Source organism: Tupaia chinensis, unplaced genomic scaffold, assembly GCF_000334495.1.
Source record: "Tupaia chinensis unplaced genomic scaffold, TupChi_1.0 Scaffold000272_1, whole genome shotgun sequence".
NCBI lineage: Eukaryota > Metazoa > Chordata > Mammalia > Scandentia > Tupaiidae > Tupaia > Tupaia belangeri.
In genome coordinates, this window is record NW_006159754.1 from 240064 (window position 1) to 266144 (window position 26081).

Consider the following 26081-nt stretch of genomic DNA (forward strand, 5'->3'; position numbering starts at 1 on the left):
CGGGCGCGCGTACGTGTGTGCCCAAGATCCCAAGAGGAGAATGGAGGAGAAGGGATTGCGGCATGGCCATCCCCCCCGGGGGGTGATTTCTCGCTGTCTCTCTGTCTCTCTCTGTCTGTCTGGTGAGCGCACACACCCTATAGCAAAAACCGCCAAAAAAAAAAAAAGAAAAAGAAAGAAAAAAACAAACAAACAAACACAACAATGATTGCCAGAACCTATTCCAAACTCAGTAGATCGGGGTTGGGACCCAGGAATATATATATATATATTTATATATTCTTTTTAATTTTTGCTGGAGGGCATGTGCATTCTCCAGAGAGAGAGAGACAGAGACAGAAAAAGACAGGGAGAAAGGGAGAAAGCACCTCTGATAGGGAATGGCCACACCGCCCTTCTCCTCCACGTCTCCTTTTGGGATTTTGGGCATGCATGCACACATGACCTGCAAGTTTTTCAAGATACTGGGACAGAGACTCAAAAAGCACAGTCAGCCATTTGAGATCCAGCTGTCTTAATTACCATGCCACCAGCTGGTCTAGAATGTGCATTTCTCACAAGTTTTTAGGTGACACTGGAGCTGCTGATCCAGGACCACACTTTAAGGACTAGTCATCTTACTGACATATCTTACATGTCTAATTATTCGGAATTAAGTGAGATAATGAATAATTGACCAATACATTAAGTAACCAGTGGTATTATCCTCAGAGCACTCTTGTATCTCATCATTTATTGCAAATTCATCAAAGAGGACTCTCAGACCTGGCAGCCTGAAAAACACGTCAGGTGCATGTGTGTGCGTGCCCCACATCCTGGCAGGATGAGAAATGGAGGAGAAGGGATTGTGTAGTGACAATGCCCCATGGAGGGTGCTTTCCTCCTTTCTCTTTATGACTTGGTGTCTCTGGTGAGTACACATGGCCTCTGACAAATTAAAAAAAATAAAATTAGTGAGCAAAGCTATTCACATTTGTGCTTAGTTAAATCATTGGGACCAGCAGTTAGCATAATGGCCATGTTGCTGAACTCCCATGCCGTCGACCGCAGTTCGAGTCCTGGACCTGGTGGCTTAAACTCACGCCAGGCGTATGTGCGTGTGTGCCCAAGATCCCGAGAAGAGAATGGAGAAGAAAGGATTGCGGCGTGGCTATTCCGCCTGGGGGGTGATTTCTCGCTTTCTATCTCTCTGTCTCTCTTTGTCTTTCTGGCAAGTGCATGCACCCTATAACAAAAACCTCTAAAAAAAGTAAAAATAAATTATTTACATATGCAACATTGAAATAACTTGATAGACTGGTGAATGATATACTTACAGTGCATCTTATTAGATTCCTGAAAGTCTTCATCTTCCTTGTCCACCTGATCAGGTGCAGTTGTGAACATTCTAATATTGTCATCCAGGAGTAAGCTCTCATTCTCATCAAATACCGTGGGAAACAAAAAGAACTCCTTGTCTACATCTTTCTGTAAATCGAAACAAGAACAATGAGATGAAGACAGAATGAATAGAGCTGAAGACTTCCATGTGACAACACTGTTTGAGCAAATATAAGCTAAACAAAGTAATGAGATGGAAGTGTCCATCGTGAGTGGATTTGGGATTCAATATGGTAATCCGAGCCTCTGAAAGTTCTTAGTCTCTTCTCTTTGCCTTCCTCCCACGTTGCATGTACCAACAGAAGCCACTAAAAGAAATTGTTAAAAGTAGGGATTGTGCTGGAAAGCAGGAAAAATGTCATTCACTGTCATGAATACTTGAATTCCTATTAAATCAGAGTGGGGTGGTAGCAGACTGAGGGAGGAATCAATGTTTAGTGAAGAAATAACCTGCCAATGAATTGGAACAGGATTCACACATCTCCATCCACCTGGACAAATATTCTTACTCTTTACCCCTGCCCCTAGGAATAATAAGGAAGCAGAAATGTTATTTGGTCTATGGTCATTCAGAAGAAGGCAACCAATCTAAGGAATCAAAGCAAAAGAGCCTCTCAGAGTTACTCTACCAAAGGAGAAAAAAACGTGAGAGGTCTTTAGCATGTCTTTCCCTGGAGAGCATTCTTTCAGATAAAAATCATGATTATCAAAATAAGAAAAGTCCAACTAACACAGAGACCTGAAGATTAGATCCCAGAGAACTAAATCAAAGATGAAGGTGATCTAAAGAAAGCTCCCATAAATCAAAGGAAAAGGTTCAACGATGAAAAATATACTCACACTCATGATTTTAGAAAGAGAAAGAGAAAACTTAAATTTCAACTCATTGAACATCATCAGTTCCTTCTCTGCAGAAATGGGGAAAACAATGCTTGGGTTATTGTGAAAATTAAATTTAGTTTTATGTGTGAAAATACCTGGAGGGCATTCACTAAATGTTACTTTCTTTTTATTCCTTTCCAAGATATGTACAAGAACAGATACGTACAAAGAATAGAAATCAAAAGGTAGAAAACCAGGGACCAATAGTGGTTAAGGCACTGGACTCCCACATGGCTGACCACAGTTCAAGCACTGGACCAGGCAGCTTGAAAACCACACTAGATATGTATGAGTACATGACCAAAATCCCAGGAGGAGAATGGAGGAGAAGGGATTAAGGCATGGCCATCCTCCCCACCTCCCCACCCCCCGGGATTGATTTCTCACTTTTCCTCTCACTGTCTCTTTCTCCAGGGAGTGCATGTGCCCTATGGCAAAAACGTTAAAAACAAAACAAAACAAAAAAAAAACCCAAACAAACAAAAAAACATTTTTTCAGTTACACAGTAAAACATTTTAAACAATGGCATTACCATTTACAATAGCCAAATGAAAATAAAATATCTAGGCATAAATTTAACAAAACATTCTCAAGACCTATGTAAAAGGAACCATAAAATATTCCTGAGAGACACAAAAGTGGACTTGAACAAATGAAAAGACATTTGCACAGGACGACTCAACCTCACCATGGTGATGTCTGTTCTTAATTTAATTTGTACATTTGAGACAATCCCAAGATAACACTACCAAGCCCGTTTTCTGGAGTCAGATGAGTTTTTATAAGCTCATTAAGAATAACACTTAGGCAAAAATAGTTATTAAAACAATAAAGAAGGGGGCCAGATGATGGTGCAGTGGTAGAATGCAAGGCGGACCCACATTGAGTATGGTGGTTTCCCAATTTGCATCCAGACACCTGCCTGGGTGTGCCAGGTACACACGTGCTCACGATTCGGGACTGGCCAAGGCTGGGGTGGATTTTGGCATGAGGACCATGCTGGAGGTCTCCCTCTCCCTCTATCTCTTTCACTTACGGAAAATCTAACTCTAAAAACATTTTAAAATGATGAAGAAGAGCAATGAGCTACAGGTACTAGTAATTAAATAGCATGATAAATTAAGTAATAACACCAGTATTGGTACACAAAGAGACCAATGGGACAGGAAAGTCCAGAAGTAGACTCAAGTATATAAGGTTAATAACAACAAATCCGTAGGCCCAAATTTGAATAGAAATTATTAATGAGAAATCAGGATAAAGTTATCTTGACATTTTTTTCCCATTTCTACCCTCAGAAAAGCCCTAGAAACAATGAGTAGGCCAATAGTCATGAGCTCCTCTAGTGCCCAGATTGTGGTTCTAAAAATAATTCCTTAGCTAAAAGAACCTGGCTCTTTTCTCTTGAGAGAAATGGCTGATTCCAGTTCTGTCTCAGACAATGTGCAAGATGAACCGTAAATATGGTTTTATACTAGAAAGCAAAGAGGTTCAGAGACTTCTAAATTCATGTAAAAATTAAGGCATCAGCCAGAACGAGTTCCTCAGGGACAAAAAGATACTTGGAACATCAATAAGGAGAATGGCAATGAATTAAACGATACCACATATGCTTAAATCCCTGAGTTCCCAAAGCTACTTTAAAATAAATTACAGGTCATGGGGCCAGCAGGTAGTATGGTGGTTAAGGGTGCTGGACTCCCACATGGCCAACCGCAGTTCAAATTCTGGACCTGGTGGCTTGCTTTCTCACTTTCTCTCTCTCTTTCTCCCCCTCCCTGGTCAAATCAAAATAAATAAAAAAATAAAATAAAGTTCAATAAAATAATTTTTAAAAGAATAAATTACAGGTGTTGAGAGGCTTTGAAATATGGTAGAGTGCTATTAATCTGAAAGCTTGTAAATACAGGGGAAGAATCGGGACTCGTTGCTCCTTTCTCATACAATATGAACCTCATGGTGCTAAATACTTCATAAAGGGAAGTGTCTGTTTATAGAAGTGTTCCAACTAATAAGGAAGGATGGGATTAGAATATGACAATTATGCAACACATGTTTGGTTTATGAATCTAGGAAATAGCAGTGATTGATAACATTCCAATTGAGACACAAAGACGTACAATGTTATGTACTTCCTGAGAGAGGGAGTCAGCACCACATTTGAAATAGTCTTGCAAGGAAAAAAAAAAAGTCAAATCTGAATATAATCAAGGTCTTTAGATCTAGCCAATGGTTTATGGGAAATAGCGACAGAAAAAAAAAAACATGTTAAAAAACACCACAGGAATGCAATAAGTAAAATATAACATGGAGAATTTCTATAGGATTAATGACTCATAACAGAAAAACTGAATAAATAATATTAAGTAACATCATCATTGGACTATGTATAACTATTTGGGTATGGTTCAAACCACAAAATTATAATACAATTGATGAAATGTGAACACTGATAGGATACTGGATGATATTTGGGAGTAATTATGGTATGTCTGATTATTATTTTAAGATATGATCATTCATCACAGAAATGTTTTTTAAAAAAGCCTTTTAAAAGGTATATTGCAAAATATTTATTTTAGAAATTAAAAGCAATGGTTAGGTTTTCTATTTGTAGGTCAAGGGTAATTTTCTTAAATTTCTTCTTTATTTTTCTTTTTTTAAATTTGCCAGATGGTGCATGTGCTTGTCAGAGACAGACAGAGACAGAGAGAAAGAGAGAGAAAAGAGAAAACATATTCCCAAAGGGAATGGTCATGCTGTAATCCCTTCTCCATTTCTCCCTCCTGTTTGGATTTTGTACAAGAGCACACATGAGCCTGGCATGATTTTCAAACTACTAGGTTCTAGTCTCAATCCACACTGTCAGCCATGTGGGATCCAGTCCCTTAACCACCAGGCCATGGACTGACCCAATATTGTTCATTTCTAAAAAATATTTTAAGCAATGTCTTCATTAGTGAATGTCAATTGACTCATTATCATTAATGAATGTTTTTAAAAATGTGTGTATTAAAGTCTAACTATATCCATTGTTCTTATTTAATGTCATACAACTGCTCAAGTTGAGACAAGTATTGAGAAAATTAGACAATAGGCAACTTGGCTTCACACCACTCTAGATCAACATACTTTAGGGAACCAGCAATTAGCGTAATGGCTATGTCACTGGACTCCCACATAGTTGACCATGGTTCGCATCCCGGACCCGGTGGCTTAAAACTCACGCCAGGCGCGTGTGCGTGCATGCCCAAGATCCTGAGAGGAGAATGGAGGAGTAGGGATTACGGCGTGGCCATCCCCCCCTAAGGGGTGATTTCTCGCTTCTGTCTCTCTGTCTCTCTCTGTCTGTCTGGCAAGCGCACGCGCCCTATAGCGAAAACGAGCCCCAGCCCCCTAAAACGGAAACCCCCTAAAAAAAAAAAAAAAAAAAAAACTCTATTGTTAAAGGAGACTGCTGGTTGGTTTTTTAACTTATTTCTCCTGGCTCCCAAATAGACTAAGAAATATACTTTAGGAATATATAAAGTGTTAATTACTGGCTTATTGATGTTACCATTTGTGTACCTGATATTCAAAAGGATTCTTGTACTGTGTTCAGAATATACCAAAGCTCATATCCTGATCATTCCATCAGACCAGAAATGATTGGAGAGAGGCCTTGCAACTTTTTCATACTAAAATACAACCATGACAGAGATCATGAGTATATTTGACAGTGGGGATTGAAGCAGGCCAGTAGGACTGTAGCCATTTTGAAATTAAGAAAGGACTTTTTTTCTAAAGGGAACAATCTGACCAAATGCTGAGTCATAGGGAGATCTGCTGGAGAAATAGTCAGACGGGAAACCAGGAATGGGTATTTAAAGGAATCAGGATAATTATTCAGAGAAAAGCAATTGACTGATCATAGTGAGAAATGATTTGCACATGCTTGTATCTGATACCTGTAAATACCGAGGATACGCTGAGCTCTTCCAGACAATTGGATGTACTTGCTGATTGACTCCCTATAACCAGTTATAGAATAAACTACCTTGTTCTAAAAAATAAAAAACTCCAAAAAGTCTAACTATAACTAAGACCAATTCCACCGAAAAGTTGTTTTCAATTCATTTTGGAATAATCACGTTAGCCAGAGAATCTGTATCCAATACATACCTTATAAGTCTGGGGGAAAATGATAATAAATGTGACATGTAGAATCCTCACTTCCTTAAACCCCAGAATTTTTCACATAATAATGATAATTCAAAGAAATCAGCAAGTCATTTTTATTCTTCCCTGATTGGACATACCTGTCTCCCATCTGCATTTAAACTTCCTTCCTTGCATATTTTCATTGGTCCAATAAGCCCCGTGAATATATCTTTGGTGGGATCCACAGCAGAATAATACATCTTAGCGAGGCACACAGGATCTGCGTAGGTGGGTCCCACTTCTTTAGGGACAGTCCATTCATAGGTGAATGTTTCTTTGGGTGCCACGTGGGAGGCCGAAGGTGGCACATCTGTAAGAAAGGTCACACTAAGGAGGTTAAGGGTGCTTTCTTCTTTTTATAATTGCCAGAAGTACATATGCTCACCAGAGAGAGGTAGAAAATTGGGGAGAGAGAAGAAGAAAGCCCCCTCCAATGGACCCTGGTTGTACCACAATCCCATTTCCATTTCTCCATCCTGTTGGAATTTTGGACATGCACACACATGGACCAGGTGTGTTTTTCAAGCTACAGAGTTGGGATTCAAACTGCAGTCAGCCCTCTAGGAGATCCAGCTTCCTTAAACACTAAGCTATGAGGCTGGCCTTCAATATACTTTCTAAGTTATCCATATGAACCATACAGTAAACTGGGTTTAGTCTAGGATAACCCACTTCTGGGATCTTTATTATGAATAAGAATGGAATCCACCTGTGTACCCATATTAGACAAACCTCTGTCTGGGATTGGTGCCTCTCACATCCCCAAGGATGATCCTAGCACCTTGCATGTTATGATGGACACATTTCTCTCCCAAATGGAACTTAACCTTCCTGTCTCCGTATTTCCATTGACTAAGACAATGTCCGGCATTAGAGACTACCCATGCATTTTCTTTCCTTTTTTTCCTTAAATTATTTTATTTACATTTAATTAATTAATTAATTAATTAATTAAAATTTGACCAGAAAGGAACAAAGTGAGAGAAAGAGAGAGAAAGGGAGAAAGCAAGCTGCCAGGTCTGGGACTTGAACCTCAGTTGGCCATGCAGGAGTCCAGCACCCTTAGTCACCATGCCACCTGCCAGCCTTCCCATGCATTTTCAATTGAAAAAAAATGAACTGAAAATATCTTTAGAACTGAAAGGAACTTTGCAGATGACCCTGTTTAAATCTCCAAAATTTACACTCGAGAAAACCGAGGCCAAAAAAGACTAATAATCTGCTCATGGTCAATAAAAGTGGTGGCAAAGTTAGTCTTCATTGGTCAGCCTTGATATTTAAACATACTCAAATACATCTACATGATAAAAATTTCTGTACCATTAAAATTATATTTATAAATGCTTATAATGCTAAGAGAATAAACTTTGGGTATAAAATTACAATAATAAGTATACTTATATACTATGATCTTGATCATATTTAAAATGTAAACCATATGTACACAGATGGAAGTAGAATTATATAAAATATAATAGGAGTTGTCTATAAAATTATAAAAAATTAATATTTTGGAGTGCACCTTCTATACTTTTCAATGCATATTAGCCTTCTTACAATTATGAGAACTTTTTAAAAGGTGTTTTTGCCACAGGGAACTTGCATTTACCAGAGAGAGACAGAGAAAGAGAGTGAGAGAGAAGGTGAGAAATCACCCCTCAGGGAGATGGCCACACTGCAATCCCTTCTTCATTCTCCTCCTGGGATTTGGGGCACACATACACATACACGGTGTGATTTTTAAGCCACCAGGTCCAGGACTTGAACCATGGTCAGTCATGTGGTAGTCCAGTACCTTAACCATCACACCACCTGCTGGCCCATGAGAATATTTTTTTACATTGAAAATTACCCTAATAGTACTCCGGAAATGTTTACTTGATACAACCCAACCTAAATTACTATCAACATTGTCTATATTAAACTAATTTAGGCATGACAGAATTCCATAAACCAACTGGGAATGGTAGAGAGGAGGTTTATTTGCTTCCTGGCATGATGCCTACAAGTCATCTATGAGCAGTGTCCTCAGGAGCTCCTATCTTCAACTTTGGCAGGACACTGCAAGTGTACAGTGGGTTATCAAGCGATGTTGATTGGTTACAGACTGTTGTACTCACCTCCACTCAGAGGACTGTCCCGTGAAGCATAGTAGGTGCCCTCATTTTTCTTATTGAAGCTCACTCCAGTAGGCACAATGCTAAGGGGAAAGTCTCCTTTATTATGGAAGGTGACTCTAATGATGTCTCCCACCTGTGCCCAAATGACCGGACCTACGGACGAAGAGACAATTATTTTTCTTTGGCATATAACTAGCAGAATGTTTAAGACAGTTATCTTTGTATTTCTTTATTTGGTTGTGTTCTCTGGCAAGGACCACTGGGAACAACCTGCTTACTTGTGCCAAATGGGACTTGTTTTTTAAAAGATCTTGATCAGTGTGATATGACAAGGTTGGAAAGAGCAGAGAAGGACTTTTTGATTCAGCTTCAGGTGGATGAAACTGGTTATCATTTCTGTCCAGGTCAGCTAATAAGCTTTATATACCTGCAAAAAACTATTCAAAGTACCTGTACTCTCCTTCTAGCCTTCTGTTGTCTAGGTGTGTACCATTTTCTCCAAGCATTGGGGTGCTATGAACCTTGACCACCCAAAGCAGGCAACTTAAGTCACCTCAGATGTGAAAGATAACACTGTTTTGTATTTTTCATCACCCAAATTAATATTATTAGCAATCATAGAATGCAAACATAAAGTACCTAAATATTTTATGAAATATAAAGATTGGGAGATTTCTCTATATATTTCAGAGCATTTATGTGTATCAACTAATGTAAGGCTTACAAAAAGTTTATGTTCTCATTTTACAGGAGAGAGAGAACGTTGAGTAACTTTCAAAGATCACATGGTGAAAAGTAAGGGCAGTCTGAATCTGCATTGTTCTTCCATTTTGCTTTTTTGTCTAAGCACCTGTGTGAGAATGCATTTCTGGGTTCTGCTTGAGGGCAGCCCAGGGAGGGCTCTAGGACAGATCCAAGTAGTCTCATTAGTATCCTGGATTTTACTAGTGAGGGATTGCACCTTTAGTTAGAGCAGAGGTTAACAACTTAGCTACGTATTTAAATCAAGTCTCATGAACACACAATTACCCTTATATCTAAAAAAATAAAAATAAAAAAAAATACCTTGAAGTCAGCATGGCTTTTAATGATGAGTAATTACTATTGGTAATTTATATTTAAAAAAGACATTAGCTGCTGCATTTTATTGATGTTTGATTCCCCACATGCCTAGTTTACACATAGAAACTGTGCAGCAGGTCTTGAATTCTATTCTTTCCGAGTGGGTGTAGCCCAAGGGAAGAGTGTGTGCTTGGACATATATAGTGTGCTTGGACTCACCCAAGAGGCCAAGATGTTCCTCTTCAGGACCTCTTTTTTTTTTATTTGTGAAGGAGGCATCCGTGTATTCACGATAAACTAGCTTTTTATAAGTACCTCCAATTCTCGTGGCACCTTGTTCAAAAAATACTTCTGAGTCGCTGTCAAAAGAAAAAGAGTTCAATGCCAGGGTTGAAGTAGAGCAGAAAGCAGGTGTTCACCTAGGGTATTCACTGAGGAGAAAAACTGTGATCCGTGCACAGAGATAATTACTATCCATGATGTAAATCATTGGCAATCTATACCAATTACTCAAATAGAAGCAGACAGTATTGAACCACTCATGGAGAGATGTTCAGTTAAAGAGTTGAGAATCATGAAGAAGATGTCACGGTTTCAGGTGAAACAAAAAAATTTTCTAGAGGGCCATGTCAACCACTGACAGTTAATAAGCTGATCCACACTAGAATCTTTCAAATTATGAAATGTTTAAAAATACTAGCAAGGGAAGGGGAGTGAAGTGAGGGGGACAGTGCTGGCTGTGAGTTTCCTGGAGGCTTTTTTGGTCTCATTTGTGAGATCAATGTAGACCTTCATGATAGGGAAACCAAGAAAATGGTAGAAATGAAAACTGAAGTAGAAAATATTCTCTCTTCTATGATGGAGAATCTGTTTCAGGAAAGATAAACCTAGCGTTTAAGCAACCCAGAAAGAGGCTAGAATACCAAAGAATTTGAATTGAATTTGTAGGTCAAATTGAACTTTTCAATGACAAGAGTAATACAAATTTATAAGCCTAGTGAAAGAACTAACCTTACCCAGAAACTGACTCAGAGCAGAAGTTAGGATTTTTCAGTGTATCCAAGTTGAAAAGCTGTATGAATCTTACATTAGTGACAATGTCAGCTTGAGGTATTTTCTTAAAATGACGATAGCAGGAAGACTGACAGACTTGGTAAAAGAGTATGATCTTATTGTTCACCAGCTGGCCACCTAATGCTAGCCACTCTCTTAAGATGCAAGTACACTGAAGATTGTCTACATATAGAATAAGAATATAATAAATCAAAGTATTATTTAAAGGCTGTGATTGTTAGAAAAATGTACTTATTAGTAGGATATACAGTTCAATATGTGGAGTTACAAGTGATCAAGAAAGAGCTCACAGGAATGGAACCCAGTATCACAACAGAAACAGAAACAATCGCTAACTATGAAATAATGGATGGTGTCCCGGTAAAAGGCGAATCAATTCCAATAAGACTATTTTTAGCAGGATATACTTCAACTCCAACAGTGAGAGATGTAAACAAAAGATTTTTCTTAAGGTACTTTTTGACCTACTACTTGTTGACAAGGAAGACAGAAGGTACTTCAAACAGTAGGAGATCATTTTATGGAGAAAGGCTCCAGGGAAACTAAGGAAACAAAGAACAAACTTTCACCAGCGATTTGAATCCCCTGAAGCACAGGAATCTGTTGAACAGCTTGAAATGAGAACTAAGAAAAAAAAAAAGAGAGAGAAAAATGCCTGTACCCATTGAGATTCAGTTTAGCAGATTAAAAATGGTTGCAGCAAGTAGGGGAGAAAAAAGCCAAAATTCTGTGTATAATAGTTTTCCTTTATCTTACCAGTGCTGTGTTTATTTTATGGGATAACTAAATGTTCATTTACATACATTTAATTTGTGTTTTCTTTGGGGCCGGCGGGTGGCATAGTGGTTAAGGCGCTGGACTCCCATATGGCCAATCACAGTTTGAGTCTTGGACTTGGTGGCTTGGTTTCTCACTTTCCTTCTCTCTCTCTCTCTCTGCTGCTCTATAGTCAGATTAAAAGTAAAACTGGTGATGAATAAAATTATATAAAACAATTATTTAAAATAAATAAAAAGTGCTTTCTTCAAAACACTGCAAATTGCTTAAGCTGCCAATTATTTTTTTCTGCATGCTTCAATGATAAGCACTCAGATATGCACCAGTATAAAGTATAACCACTAAAGATTTCCATATGAATAGGCTGGTATCTATAATTTTGCTTTTCTGCATAATGTTAATTATAAATCCTTTTCTTCTCCCTTTTCATGCTAATGATTACCTCTTTTTCTCTATTCTGCATGCAAAATATTATTTTGTGTTCAAATAAAATGAGAAAACCTGAGTGGCCCTTACATCCTATAGATATTTAAAACATGGCATCTCAGTAGTTTTGAGAACTATGTCTTTACATATGTCTGAGAAACACATTTAGAGCGCTTCATTGTAGGTGCTTCTGAGTCTATGATTCTGTGGCTTCCTGGATTTTATTCTCTTTGAAGTCCTTTGTGGTATGAACATTAGATTTCTTTCCTTCAAGAGATTATGAGGCATGCCACTACGCCCTTTTCTCCCCACTCATATTAAATAACCATTTGCCACGTCTTCCCAGTAGTACCACTGTGTATCTGCAGTGTGAGTTTAATTATATTGGCATTTAGGATTTGTTAAAACTGTAAAAATATTTTCATAAATATTTTGAAATATATATGCACACATATACATATATTTAGATTTAAGGAATCTTTTTGTCACCTATATGCAAATTTTTTGAGAGGTTTTTTGCTATAGGGCACGTGCGCTTGCCATACAGACAGAGAGAGACATAGAGACAGAAAGCAAGAAATCACCCCCCAGGGGGGATGGTCACACTGTAATCCCTTCTCCTCCATTCTCCTCTTGGGATCTTGGGCACATACGCACGCATATACACCCGGCGTGAGTTTTAAGCCACCGGGTCCGGGACGCGAACCGCGGTCGACTACGTGGGAGTCCAGCGACATAGCCATTATGCTAACTGCTGGTTCCCTATGCAAATATTTTTTGACTTCATAAATTTCTTCTCTTTTCAGAGTAAAATCTGGGGATGGGGGACTCAGAGGACCTAGGCAGCATGTAGTTATCTGGATCCGGACAATTTGATCTTCATTAAACTTGAATTTGGGCTAGTTCAAAATCTATTTAAACCTTACCCCGTTTTAACTGTTTTTAACACAAAAGTCATTTGTTCAAAGTTTCTACAAGAGGTTGCAGTCACCCATTTATACGCATGAAGTCTCATCTAAGATACATGGAATGTGGAGCGTTGGAAGCCAGGTGAAGCCTGCTGTGCAGAAACTTTCACTTAGGAGACATTGGTTTCGTACCAGAGTTTTTTTTAAAACACTTCAGCACAGGTCTTGTCAGTAACCTTACTTTATGAGTCAGCTAAATGACGCAAATTACATTTCTCTAAATTTGCTTTACTACTGTGGCACTTGGATAAAACGGTAGGTAACCGACTTCACTGGTGGAAGGCTCCATGTGCCATGAGTCGGAGCATCTATTTTAAATGTGGATATCTACAACTGGCAATGTTTTCCTTCATGTTAGTGCCCACTCAGAGCTTCAAACCGAGTATTTTCATGGTCACTTGCATGTAGTAATCTAGAAAATATTCAGAGATTTTGAAAACCCCTTGTATTTAGCCAGTATCGAATTATAGAGCCATGATGTATAAATAACTTGAAACAGAAAAGGAGAAAGAAAAAAAATATATATATATACATACACACACACTAGCTATTGGGGCCAGCAGGTGGCATAGTGGTTAAGATGCTGGACCTCCACATGACCAACCATGGTTTGAGGCCTGGACCCAGCAATTTGAAATTCAGGCCGAGTACATGTGCATTTGTGCCCAAAATCCAGAGAAGAGAATGGAGGAGAAGGGATTGCAGTGTGGCCATCTTCCCTAGAGACAGATTTCTTACTTCTCCCATCTCAGTCTCTCTCTGTCTATGAAGAGCACATGCTTCCTATAGCAAAATATCACTCTCTCTCTAAATACATACATGCATATATATATATATATATATATATATATATATGTGTGTGTGTGTGTGTGTGTGTGTGTATACATATATATTTATTCAAATATCTGATAATGGATCAATATTCAGATAATAGAAAGAACTCTATGATAACAACAAAACCTACAACTTACTTCAGAAATGGGCAAAGAACATGAATAGATATTTCTCTGAAAAAATATACAAATGATCAACAAGTACATAAAGGATGCCCAACATCACTGATAATTTAAAAAAATGCAAATAAAATCCACAGTGAAGTATCACTTCATGCCCATTAAGGTGGCTATCATTAAAAATAAATAAATAAGGAGAGTTGGTGAGGATGTGGAAAGATGAGAACTCTTGAACATGGCCGATAGGCCTGTAAAAAGATGCAGCTGCTGTGGAAAACAGTGTCAGTTCTTAAAAAATTAAAAATGGGTTATCAAGGCCAGCAAGTGGCATAGTGGCTAAGGCACTGGACTCTGACATGGCCAACCCTGGTTGGAGCCCTGGACCTGGCAGCTTGAAAATCTTGCTGGATATGTGTGCATGCATGTCCAGAATCCCAAGAGGAGAATGGAGGGGAAGGGATTGTGGCTTGGTCATTCCCCCTTGGGGGGATGATTTCACTTTCTCTCTCTGTGTCTGTCTCCAGTGAGCACACACGCCCCATGGCAAAAATGTAAAAAAAAAAAAAAAAAAAAAAAAAAGGTGCCAGCAGGTGGCGTAGTGGTTAAGGTAGCTGGATCTCACATCTCCAACTGCACAGTTAAACTGCTGGCTGAACCCAGCAGCTTGAAACACACACTTGGCATCTTGTATGTGCTCCAAATTCTGGTAGGAGAATGCAGAAGGGATTGCAACATGGGGGTCTCTCTGGCATCCTATCACAAACTATAAATAACTAAATAATAGAATTACCAAAGACAATACAAAGCAAAGTATTTCCACTCCTAGGTGTCTACGGAAAGAATTTACAGCAAAGATTTGAACAGGTATTCGTATACCAATGTTCATAGCATCACTATTCACAATAACCAAAAGGTGAAAACAGCCAAAATATCCATTAATATACAAATGAATAACAAACTGTGGTATGCATACACAATGGAGTATTATTCACCCTTAAATTCTGACCCATGCTAACGTGGGTAAACGAGGGAACATTATACAAAGAGAAATAAATCAGACACAAAAGGACAAATCTATAAGATTCCACTTGTGTGACCTGCCTAGAATAGCAAATTCATAGAGACAGGAAATAGAATGGAAGTTATCAGGGAAGGCAAGCAGGGTAGACTTCTCACTATTGTTTAATGGTACAGAGTTTCCGTTTGGGATGATAAAACAATTCTGGAAACGGACAGTGGTCATGGTTGCACAGTATTGTGAATGTGCTTAATGCTGCTGAATTTTACCATGCTCATTTGGAAAGCAAATTAGTTGACCTCTCTAATTGTAGTCAGTGCTTTCTCAGACTTTCCTGAGTATTTGATAACCCCTCGTTTCTCATGGATTCAAAAGTCATAGTTCTCAAACTCGGATTTATATCAATCACTTAAATAAACAGAGCAGTCTAGTTACTCAATTTTTTACATCAATGAAAATTTCATTTCTAAATCAGTCTTTCATGTTCACTTGTTTGTTTTGAAAGGGAGAGCATATTTTAAAATTAAAGTCATTTTTGAGAATTACCTTCCGGGTGCTGTTAAGTTTTCTTTGGTGAAGGTGTCTATGCCAGAGGGTGCATAGTTCCAGATAATTTCCTCTGCAGCAATGTAATACTGTCTGATCTGTCTCCCGGGGATGTTGTCCTCTGACGGAGGCTTTTTACAGTCCTGGACCTGGAAAAAGGCCTGCAAACCAGCTGAAACAACACAGAAGGAGGCACTGGTTACCAGAGGGAATGTTTCTCTCTCCTACTGCCCTGTAAAAATGCAGGTGAGTTAACAAATGGAAATTGAAGAAATAATATTATACACTAGGGTAACCAACTATAAACATATTTGTGTTATAGTCGATAAACACAAATACGTCTGCAGGTCAAGGTAATATACCCAAGACCTAAATTAAGCTTAGTTTCTTTGGGAGACCAATATTACAAACAGATTTATGTATTTTTAAGAGCAAGGACTATTTTTATCACCTTATATTAAAGAGAAAGAGGTTTTATTAAGTAAAATCAAGGAATAGCCAGACAGATTTCATTACACTTGATAGAAACACGTCAAAAGGCAGATTACTTTTCAGTTCAATGTTTAAATCTTCTGGGCTTTACAGAATTGTGTGTTTTACAAAGCTGATAAATTATATACAATTTTATACTTGCAAGGCAGTATAATACTTTCAGGACCACTAGTTCTTTTCAAAAAATAATGTATTTCCAGGTTTCATTACTTAATAAACATTCCAATCTTTAGCCTTTTTTAAAAAAATATGTTATAATTTATACCATCATAAGAATAAAACTAAGATCTCAGTTGAAAGTCCAAATATTCCAAAGATATTTAAGCTTTTAGATTCTGATCCCAGCAATCGCCCCATGAAGAGTAATTGACACATGACTTTTTCAGTTGACAGATAATTTCAGGTAAATATACTCTACCTTTCAGATGGTTTAGATTCTGACAGCTAAGCATCCATTCTCCAGGATTCTGGGCCACCATAGAAGCCTCAAAAAGGGTAGCAGGAAAGAGGTTGACTGTATCAATCCGGTAGTTCTTGTTAGTCAGTGCTTGGCCGTGAAAGAAAGCTGCGTGCACGTCAACTTCATTACCCATACCAAAAAGATACCATTTCACCTGGTCTCCTGCACACATGGAGAGTCCTGGGAGACTTCCAAAAGCATATCCATTCACCGCTGCAATAAAAAGCAGAGTTTGTGACTGACAGATATTGGTGCCTTGGATCCCGAAAGTTGCCTCCACAGAAGTTGAAGCCATTGCTATTCCTCCCTCCCATACCCATGTCAGACATGGCTAATCAACCACAGCACTCTCGTTTTGGACTCGATTCAGCCTGAGGATTCAGGCCAACAGTACATTAGCAGATGAACACAATACTAGAGATGAAACCTATTTGTTCTCTTTGTTATAAACCATTCACATTAGTTGTACCAGTGTGTAAATACAAATGTCTGCATACACACAAACATATACAAAACACACACACGTAGATGAGGGGGAGAGCTTCAAAAAGTTCGTAGAAATGTATAGTCTGGAAACCTATGTGGAGATTTTGAACATTTTAATTCATGCTGTAATTCCATTTTTCACAAACATTTTAAAGTTCCCACATACTGGATTAAAAAAGATTGAAAGGTATTTAGTAATCACTCCATTATTAATTATGTTAGTAGTGGTAATATAGAGCTTTTTTTTTTTCTTTTTGCTTATGAAATTTTTTATAATTTTTCTGTTCTGAGTTTCTTTTGTAATAAGAATACAAGGAAAGCTTTGTTTTCTGTTTTGTTTTGTTTGTTTGTGATTGGAAGGCAAAATTGAAACAGATGTGAACCGGGGAAAATAGAAATGCAAAGACCAAAAACCAGAACCACAGACCTACCAGTTCAAAAGCAAGAGGGCTGAGACCGCTGGACAAAGCTTAGGGTCACTATGCAAACTGGGTCAGCCTAGAAGCTTTCTGGGTGGAATTAACCCTGGGAAGGACCATCAATACCAGTATGACAGTGACACTGAACAAACCCACCCAGACTAGAAGTTTGAGTCTTTTTTTTCTATCATCTCTTTTTGTTAGCACAGAGCAGGGGCAGGATGAAAGCATGAACGAGGAACCTCCAACCAGATGGAAGCAAAAGTTAGAAACAAAACCCTGTCCTTTGTTAGTTTATTTTGGTAGTGCAGCTAGTTTTGTCTGTGTTCTCAGTTTCTGAATAAAGATTATTTTCAATAGCTAAACACAAACAAAACTCTCTACTTATTGTTCTAGTTTGTGTTACAAGACTTGGCTTTTTATGAAGATTCTGAGAAATAGGTAATCCTATTAAGTTCAGTATATGTGTCTGAGAATTTTTAAAAATGCCTAGGTTGTCAAGAAGGCATTTCTTTTTTTCTTTTTCTTTTTTTTTTTGGAGAGATTTTTGCTATAGAGTGCATGCGCTCATCAGAAAGCCAGAGAGAGACAGAGAGACAGAAAGTGAGAAATCACCCCCCAGGGAGGATGGCCATGCTGCAATCCCTTCTCCTCCGTTCTCTTCTCGGGATCTTGGGTACCCACGCACACGTGCCTGGCATGAGTTTAAGCCACCAGGTCCAAGACTTGAACTGTGGTCAACTACATGGGAGTCCAGCGACACAGCCAATTATGCCAACTGCTGGTCCCAGGCATTTCTAAAATATATAAAATTAACTTAAATATGGAAAAGAATGCTATAGAGTGAGGAGCCTCGTAAGAGTAATGTAATATATATATTTTTTTGGGGGGGGAGATTTTCGCTATAGGGCGCGTGCGCTTGCCAGACAGACAGAGAGAGACATAGAGACAGAAAGCGAGAAATCACCCCCCAGGGGGGATGGTCATGCCACAACCCCTTCTCCTCAATTCTCCTCTCGGGATCTTGGGCAAGCACGCACACGTGCCTGGCATGAGTTTTAAGCCACCAGGTCCAGGACGCGAACCGCGGTCAACTACGTGGGAGTCCAGCGACATAGCCATTACGCTAACTGCTGGTTCCCAATATTTTTAACAAATACTCTTTAGAACTAATGATTTGAACTATTATCTTAAATATAGTTAGATGTTCTATAATACAAGAATAATTTTAAGCATTTAGTTAATAATTTTAGACTGCTTCAAATAATTTTTAGAACAAGTTTGGAAGATAAGTATATAATTTTAACATACATATGCATTAAGGACAGAAAGACAGAGAGAAAGAAAGAGGAGAGGGAGAAACCACCTCCCAATGTGGCCTCATCACACTGCGTCTTTTCGCCTCCATCTCTCTATCCTGTCAATATTGGGGGCATGCATGCACACGTGCCTACTGTGGTTTTTCAAGCTGCCTGGGCCAGGATTTGAACTTCAATCAAGCATGTAGGATCTGACTCCCTTACCACTAGGCTATAGAACCAGCTGGTAAACCATAACTGATGATGTTTTATCTTTATCAGTTTAAGAACAAGTTTGGTGTATCTGGCTTTAGCGGGCATGGAGTTTTGAATTTAGCCTATTTAGACATTATCAAGTTGTATATACAGATGCTTTATGTGTGTTTGTTTGGTTTTTGTTTTTTAAAAGGTTTTTGCTTAGGGTGCACGTGCTCACTGGGTGGAGAGAGAGAGACAGACAGAGACAGCGAGAGGGAAAAATCACCCTCCTGAGGAGGATGGCTACGCCACAATCCCTTCTCCTCCATTTCCTCCCAGGATCTTGGACACACATGCACATGCTCCCAATGTGATTTTCAAGCCACAGGGTCCAGGACTCAACTGCAGTTGGCCATGTCGGAGTCCAGCAATATAACCACTACACCATCTGCTGGCCCCGCATGCCCAGGTGCTTTGTTATCAGGGTCACAGACTAGCAACACACTATTCATGTGCGGGACTAAATTTAGTGGAATTAATAGCTGAAGGGGGAAAAAGTAAAGTTAGCATGTCTTCTGTAATCTTACAATACATTCTGTTGCTCTCCTGGAAGTCCTCATTGTCTTCATCAACTTTCTCTGGTTCAGAGCAGTATGTTTTAATGTTATCTTCTAGGTACCAGCTGAGATTTTCATCCACCACAGAAAACATCACCACAAATTCTTGGTCAACATTTTTTTCTTTTTCTTTATCCAGAGAATCTGAAGTGAAAATGATTATTATTTGAGTAGAACTGAAGTTTTAGCATGGGTTTTGATTTATATTTTTGGAGGACTTATAGTTAAAAAATCTAGTATTATTTTCTTAAGGAAATACAAATTCGAATCAGTCACTACTGTTTTACCAACAAGTAATCTCTTAGGGAATCTCATAGTCTATAATCCTGGGCTTGGGAAACACTCATATCTGGATATTCATTGCCCACATAACTGTTAGGTCATCGGAAAAGTTGTGACATATTTTTCTACGCATAAAGTCTATATTCTGGGCTCAGAAACACTCATGTATTTGGGTATTCACTGACCACATAACTATTAGGCTGTCAGAAAGGTCATGACTTATTTCTCTATGCAAAAAAGTCATCACGACTTTTCCAACGACCCAATATTAAGTGCTTTTTGCCAAACCTGAAGGTTGCAATTCGCAGTTGTATCTCTAACTTCTGGTACATATAACCACAAACTGAAACAACAGTCCTTTGTTGGTAACTAATTATTATTGTCTTCTAGTACCAGATAAAATTTTTATCCATCACAGAAAATGTCATTACAAATTGTTGGTCAACATTTTCTTCTTTTTTTTTTTTTTTTTGTTTTTTAACCAGAGAATCTGAAGTGAAAATGTTTAAATAAACATTGTATTTTATACTCTTGAGCTATGCTTTTTCATGACATTAGAAATAAACACTGTAATATCATGTCTCCGACGTAATACAGATAACTACAGCTCTACCGCTATGCAGTGCCACTGGGAGAGCCACATTGGTAATGTCATTTGTCCTTTCAACACAACTGTTGGAAGTTAGATACAGCAAACCTATCCCCAAGGAGACCATATTTCTTGTGACTTAGTGTCATTGGCATTTTCCTTGAGTGAAGGCTCGTTCTATTTCTCCTTCTAGGCCTACCTTGTTCTTTCCTTCTTTTCTATCTAGACTCATCTCCTCTCTATCTTACCCATTCCATTTCAACACAGAAGACTTCATTAACACGTAAAAAACTAACTGCCCTGTCCTTGTCCCTGTCTTTTGTTCATATATTGTGAACAATAATCAGAAAATGTACCTTTTTTGCAGATTATTAAAGGTCCGATGAGTCCTGAGGCAATATCTTTTGGAGCGTCAATGTGGGAATGGTAAATCCTCGTCACACAGTTGCTATCTCCCTCCCCAGGACTTTGTTCTTCACTGATGTCCAAGATATACGTGTACTGCTCTCCTGGATTCACCTTGTCATCTGCTTTTTGAGCCCCTACGGTATTATCAGGGTAGATGGCCCCTAGGAAGAGACATGCAGTGGAGTTTCAGAGTGAGTGTGTTTGAACTTAAGAGAGAGAATAGACAGTCCATTCATTTATTCAACATTTATTCAACATCTAATACGTGTTCCATGGGGTTGCAATAATGTCCTACTTGAACACAGAGAAGTAAGAAATCTAATGGCTGTGTGGGGGGATGTGTGTCCAGAAATTTCTCAGAATTAACTTTTTTTTTTTTAATATTGGAATGAGTCTTCCGAAGGCAGTAATAGATATCAGGGACATCCTATCTTTTGGTTTGCAATTTAAAGAACAACTTTTGCCCTCAGGTCATGGTATAAAAGTTTGAGCAAAATGACTACATTACCCTATAATATGAAACTTCTTATATGATGTCAGATTTTTGCATGTGAAATAATCACAGAATTAAAACAACTTCTTACTCTTAATTTTGGAAATTTCTAAACATATATAAAAGTTGAGAAAGTAATAGGATGAATGTCCATGTACTTATCGCCCAGTTTCAATAGTGATTAACTCTGGCCAATTTTGTCTCATCTATACCCTCCATCCAGTCTTAACTGTAGCACCACAAATTATTTTCAAGCACATCCTAAACATCATATTTTATGTATACAAATACTTGAGTATGTATCTTTTAAAAATAGGAACTCTCATGCCAGTCTAGTGCTTAAGGTACGGGGTCCCACATGGTCAACTGAGGTTTGAATCTGAGCCCCGATGGCTTGAAACGCACGCAGGGCATGTGCACATGCAAGCTTCGAATCCCAACAGGACGGAGAGATGGAGAAGGGATTGTATCGTGACCACGCTTGCCCTGAGAGGCGCTTTCCCTGTCTCTCTCTGGTGAGCGGAAACATCCTCTGGTAATTAAAAAATAAATTTCCCAGAGAGTATATGTGCTTGTGGGATTGTGAGGAGAGATGGGGGAGTGAGAAAACACCCATCAGGGGGAATGGTCATGCACGCGCATGTGTCCTGCAAATATCTCAAAGCGCCAAGACCAGGACTTGAAACAGGCAGCTGGTCATGTGGGATCCAGCCAGCTTAACCACCATGCCACCAGCTGATAGCCCTCTAGAAATTTTTTTAAATTAAAAAATTGAAAAAGAATTCTTGTTTTCTCTTAAACAAAACCACAATACCATTATCATACCTTTAAAATGAACATTAATTCTCTAACAGACCATGAAATTGTAAAAAAGAAATGAGAGCAGTCGGCCTTTATGCTATTAATGTAATGGTCTGGTTCAGAAAAAGAAAAGAAAACAAAAAATAAACAAGAGATAAGATCAAAACATTCACTTTCTAAAATAATATCTTTTCTTAAAAAAAAAAAAAAGACTAATAATTAAATCTAGTTTTATATGCCAGAATTGACCCTTACAATTTTGATAAACTATAGCACGACTTCGGCATTTTTGCTTATAATAATAGCTGATATTTACTGAGCTCGGTACTATCATGGAGCTTATTCCACAGGTGAGGAAATCGAAGAACAGAGAATTTAAGTCACTTGCTTATAATCACTCAGAAAGTAGGTCTGAACTGTGAACCTTGGCCTATTGATTTCAAAGCCCTTGCTTACGACAATACACTACCTCTTTTCATTATCACTGTCACATACTAGGAATGAGATCCCAGGAAGGAGACTTTATCGTTGTTCTTCATGTACCATTTTTAAGTTTTCCAAGTCTTTCATTCAAGTAACCTTTTGGTTAATTGTGTCTCACATGTGATTCTCAGGTCAAATAGGCACATGCACCAGTTGACCAAGGTATGAGACTACTGATGCTAGACAGAGTCTGTCAAACATTGAGATGAACAGTGAGGGACCAGCAGTTACCATAATGGCTATGTTGCTGGACTCCCATGTAGCCAACCATGGTTCGAGTCCTGGACCCAGTGGCTTAAACACACACTGGGCACGTGTGCGTGTGTGCCCAAGATCCCGAGAGGAGACTGGAGGAGAAGGGATTGCGGCATGGCCATCCCCCTGGGGGGTGATTTCTCGCTTTCTGTTTCTCTGTCTCTCTGTCTTTCTGGTGAGTGTATGTGCCCTATGGCAAAAAACCTCTTCAAAAAAAAAAAAAAAGAAAAGAAAAGAAAAAAAGATGAGCAGTGAAAACACCGCAGTATATTTACATGGACGAACTTCAGAAAGAAGACAGTCCCCATCTCAAGTCCTCTGGTCTGATTTCTATGTCGTCTGCCCTTTCATGCACATAGTCCATTTTTCTTATTCTATTTGTCTGTAAGGGAATTGGATACTGGGCAGGAAGCTCCATTCTCACTGCCTACCTCACTCTCTGAGTCCACTGAGAAATCCTGTCCCATTCACACTTTACCCAAACAGGCACAACCAAGAGAAGCACAATGTGACGACGATGAGGCAAAGAAACGTCGTTGAAACAATTTCGAGCTACGCAAGTTTCAGGTCCTCTCTAAGAAGAGAGATCCCCATGCTCTTGCTGAAAAGTCAGAGGAAATTCCAACGACATGAGCTAGACTCACCCTCATGCTCCTTGTAGTAAGTTACTCCGTGTGGATGAAAAGTGTAGGCCCTGGAGGCATAGTTTTTTAAATGTACATAAACTTTATCTCCAGTTTCAGCTTTGATAATAGGGCCTAAAAATCCTAGCCAGTCTGGCTTTTCAACAGTCGTCTTAAAGTGTTCATCTGTGTACTGAAGATAAAGGGCCTTCTTGTACGTTCTTCCAATTCTATTTGGGCCATTTTGAAGATATGTATCTAAATTTTCCCTGCAAAAGAAATAAAAGACAACTTTATCAGAAGCCATCATTTTGGGAGATAATGTTGTAATTAAAGAGAAATTAATGACTACATCGCATTAAATGTTTGCCTTCAAAAATAAAGTGGACGGTGCTCGCTTCGGCAGCACATATACTAAAATTGGAATGATACAGAGAAGATTAGCATGGCCCCTGCACAAGGATGACATGCAAATTCGTGAAGCGTTCCATATTTTTAGGGACAAAGAGGCCGAATATCAGAGTTTCCTCTTATTTCTGCCCTGTGACAAGCAATGACATCTCTGCAGAAATAAACTTGCTTTATAATCAAAATAAATAAATAAATAAATAAAGTGGACAGTCAGGTGGGTGGCATGGCGGTTAAGGTGCTAGGTCCCGCATGACTGATGCAGTTCAAGTGTTGGACTTGGTGGCTTGTAAAACACGCTGGACTTGTGTGTGTGTGTGCCCAAAACCCCGAGAGAAAAATGGAGAAGGGATTGTGGTATAGCTATTCCCCCTGAGGTGGGTGGTGATTTCTCACTCTCTTTCTCTCTCTCTCTCTTTGGAAAGTGTACAAAAATAGAAAACATTAAAGTGGAGAAGGCCAGCCCATGGCTTGGTGGTTAAGTGAGCTAGATTCCAAATGGCCAACAGCTGGTTCAAGTCCTAGACCTGGCAACTTGAGAATCACACTAGGTACATGTGCATGTGTGTCCAAAATCTAGAAAGGAAGGAGAAATGGAAGAGGGATTGCAGTGTAACTATTTCCCATGGGGGAGTTTTCTCTCTTTCTCTCTCTCTCTCTCTCTCTCTAGCTCGCTCACTCGCTCTGGTGAGTGCATGTATATTTTGACAAATTAAAAAAAAAGATTAAAATATAAAATAAAGTGATGAGCTGGCAGTTAGCTCTGTTATTTATTTATTTATTTATTCATTCATTCATTCACTTATTATTAAGGATTTTGCCATAGGGTGTATGTATACACTACCAGGGAGAGACAAAAAGAGGGAAAGTGAAAAATCACCCCTCAGGGTGGATGGCCACACATCAATCCCTTCTCCTCCATTCTCCTCTTGGGATTTGAGGCATGCATGTAGTCAGTGTGATTTTTGAGCAACTGTGTCTGTCACTCAAAACGCAGTTGGCCATGTGGGAGTCCAGTGACTCAACCACCATGTCACTTGCTGGCCCCAGTTAGCTCTGTTATTTTGTTCAAAGAATTATTGATTTAATTTTATTTATTCATTCATTTATTTTAATTTGACTAGAGAGAGAGAAGTGAGAAAGCAAGCTACCAGGTCTGGGACTCGACCCACGGTCAGCCTTGTGGGAATGTCTAGTACCTTAACCACCATGCCATCTGCTGGTCTCTAGTTCTGTTATTTTAATTATATGAGGTGTTCCATATCAGACAGAAAACCATCTGTGAAGGCATCATAAAAATATGGTACAGGCCAGCAGGTGGTGGTTGAGGCACTGGATTCTCACATCATAGACTGCAGTTTGAGTCCTAGATCTGGTAGCTTGGAAATCACACCATGCACATGTGTATGCATGCCCAAAATCCCAAGAGGAGAATGGAGGAAAAGGTATTGTGGCATGGTCATGCCTGCTGGGGGATGAGTTCTCACTTTCCCTCTCTCTGTCTCTGGCAAGCGCATGTGCCCAGTGGCAAAAACATAAAAAATTTTTTAAAAATGTGCATCTTTGAGAGTAATTTCTCAAGACTTTATATTAAAAAGCAGAGGAATCATGGAATAAAATATAAAATCAAACTGAGGTATTAAGGTGAAGTATAATAGTTAGTTAAGACATTTCTCTCTATGGCATACCTCTTTTAGATATCGGAAAAAATAAATTTGAGTTTATGAGCAATCAATCTGAATATCTGAGAAGTCAAAGTGTGTGTGTGTGTATTATTTTCTAAATAATATAAAATTAATAAAACTAAACTAACTATGTCAATTTATTTCTTTTAGCAGTGCTAAATCAAGGCTAGCACTGATACATGCAACATGTGTGTGTTTTAAAACTACTTTTGGGGACCAGCAGATGGTATAGTGGTTAAGGTGCTGGACTCCCATGTGGTTGATTGCAGTTTGAGTCACGAACCCATATGTTTGAAATTCATGTCAGGCACGAGTGTGTGCATACCCAAGATCCCGAGAGGAAAATGGAAGAGAAGGGACTGCAGAATGGCCATCTCCCCTGGGGGGTCATTTCTTGCTTTCTGTCTCTCTGGCGAGCACACACGCTCTATAACAAAAAGCTCTCTCTTGAAAAACAAACAAAAAACTCCCTTTGAGTCAGTGTGTTGCATAGTGGTTAAGGCACTAGACTCCCATATGGCTGGCCATGGTTTGAGTACCAGACCCAGTAACTTGGTGTCATGCCAAACTCATGTGTTTACGTGCCCAGAATCCTGAGAAGAGACTAGAGGAGAAGAGATTGCAGCATGGTCACTTTCCCTGGGGGATGATTTCTCACTTTCCTTCTCTCTGTGTCT

General features: G+C 38.9%; 1 protein-coding gene, 1 non-coding gene and 1 pseudogene across 2 annotated transcripts in view; 2 read left to right on the forward strand and 1 right to left on the reverse strand.

Moving 5' to 3' along the window:
- The window catches only part of CP (ceruloplasmin), a 75776-nt gene that overhangs the window by 21960 nt on the left and 27735 nt on the right, over positions 1-26081 (reverse strand). The window contains exons 2-10 of the mRNA XM_006149715.3: positions 23333-23580; positions 20605-20817; positions 19348-19521; positions 16318-16572; positions 15408-15579; positions 9865-10004; positions 8584-8736; positions 6562-6773; positions 1317-1467 (exon numbers count right to left, since the gene is read on the reverse strand). Coding sequence (XP_006149777.1) covers positions 1317-1467; positions 6562-6773; positions 8584-8736; positions 9865-10004; positions 15408-15579; positions 16318-16572; positions 19348-19521; positions 20605-20817; positions 23333-23580 — 1718 coding nt within the window. The remainder of the gene's footprint in view (positions 1-1316; positions 1468-6561; positions 6774-8583; positions 8737-9864; positions 10005-15407; positions 15580-16317; positions 16573-19347; positions 19522-20604; positions 20818-23332; positions 23581-26081) is intronic.
- On the forward strand, positions 10122-11299 carry LOC102471827 (vacuolar protein sorting-associated protein 26A-like; annotated as a pseudogene).
- On the forward strand, positions 23702-23808 carry LOC114008006 (U6 spliceosomal RNA). Its single transcript, XR_003549577.1, has one exon. It is a non-coding gene; the product is annotated as a U6 spliceosomal RNA (small nuclear RNA).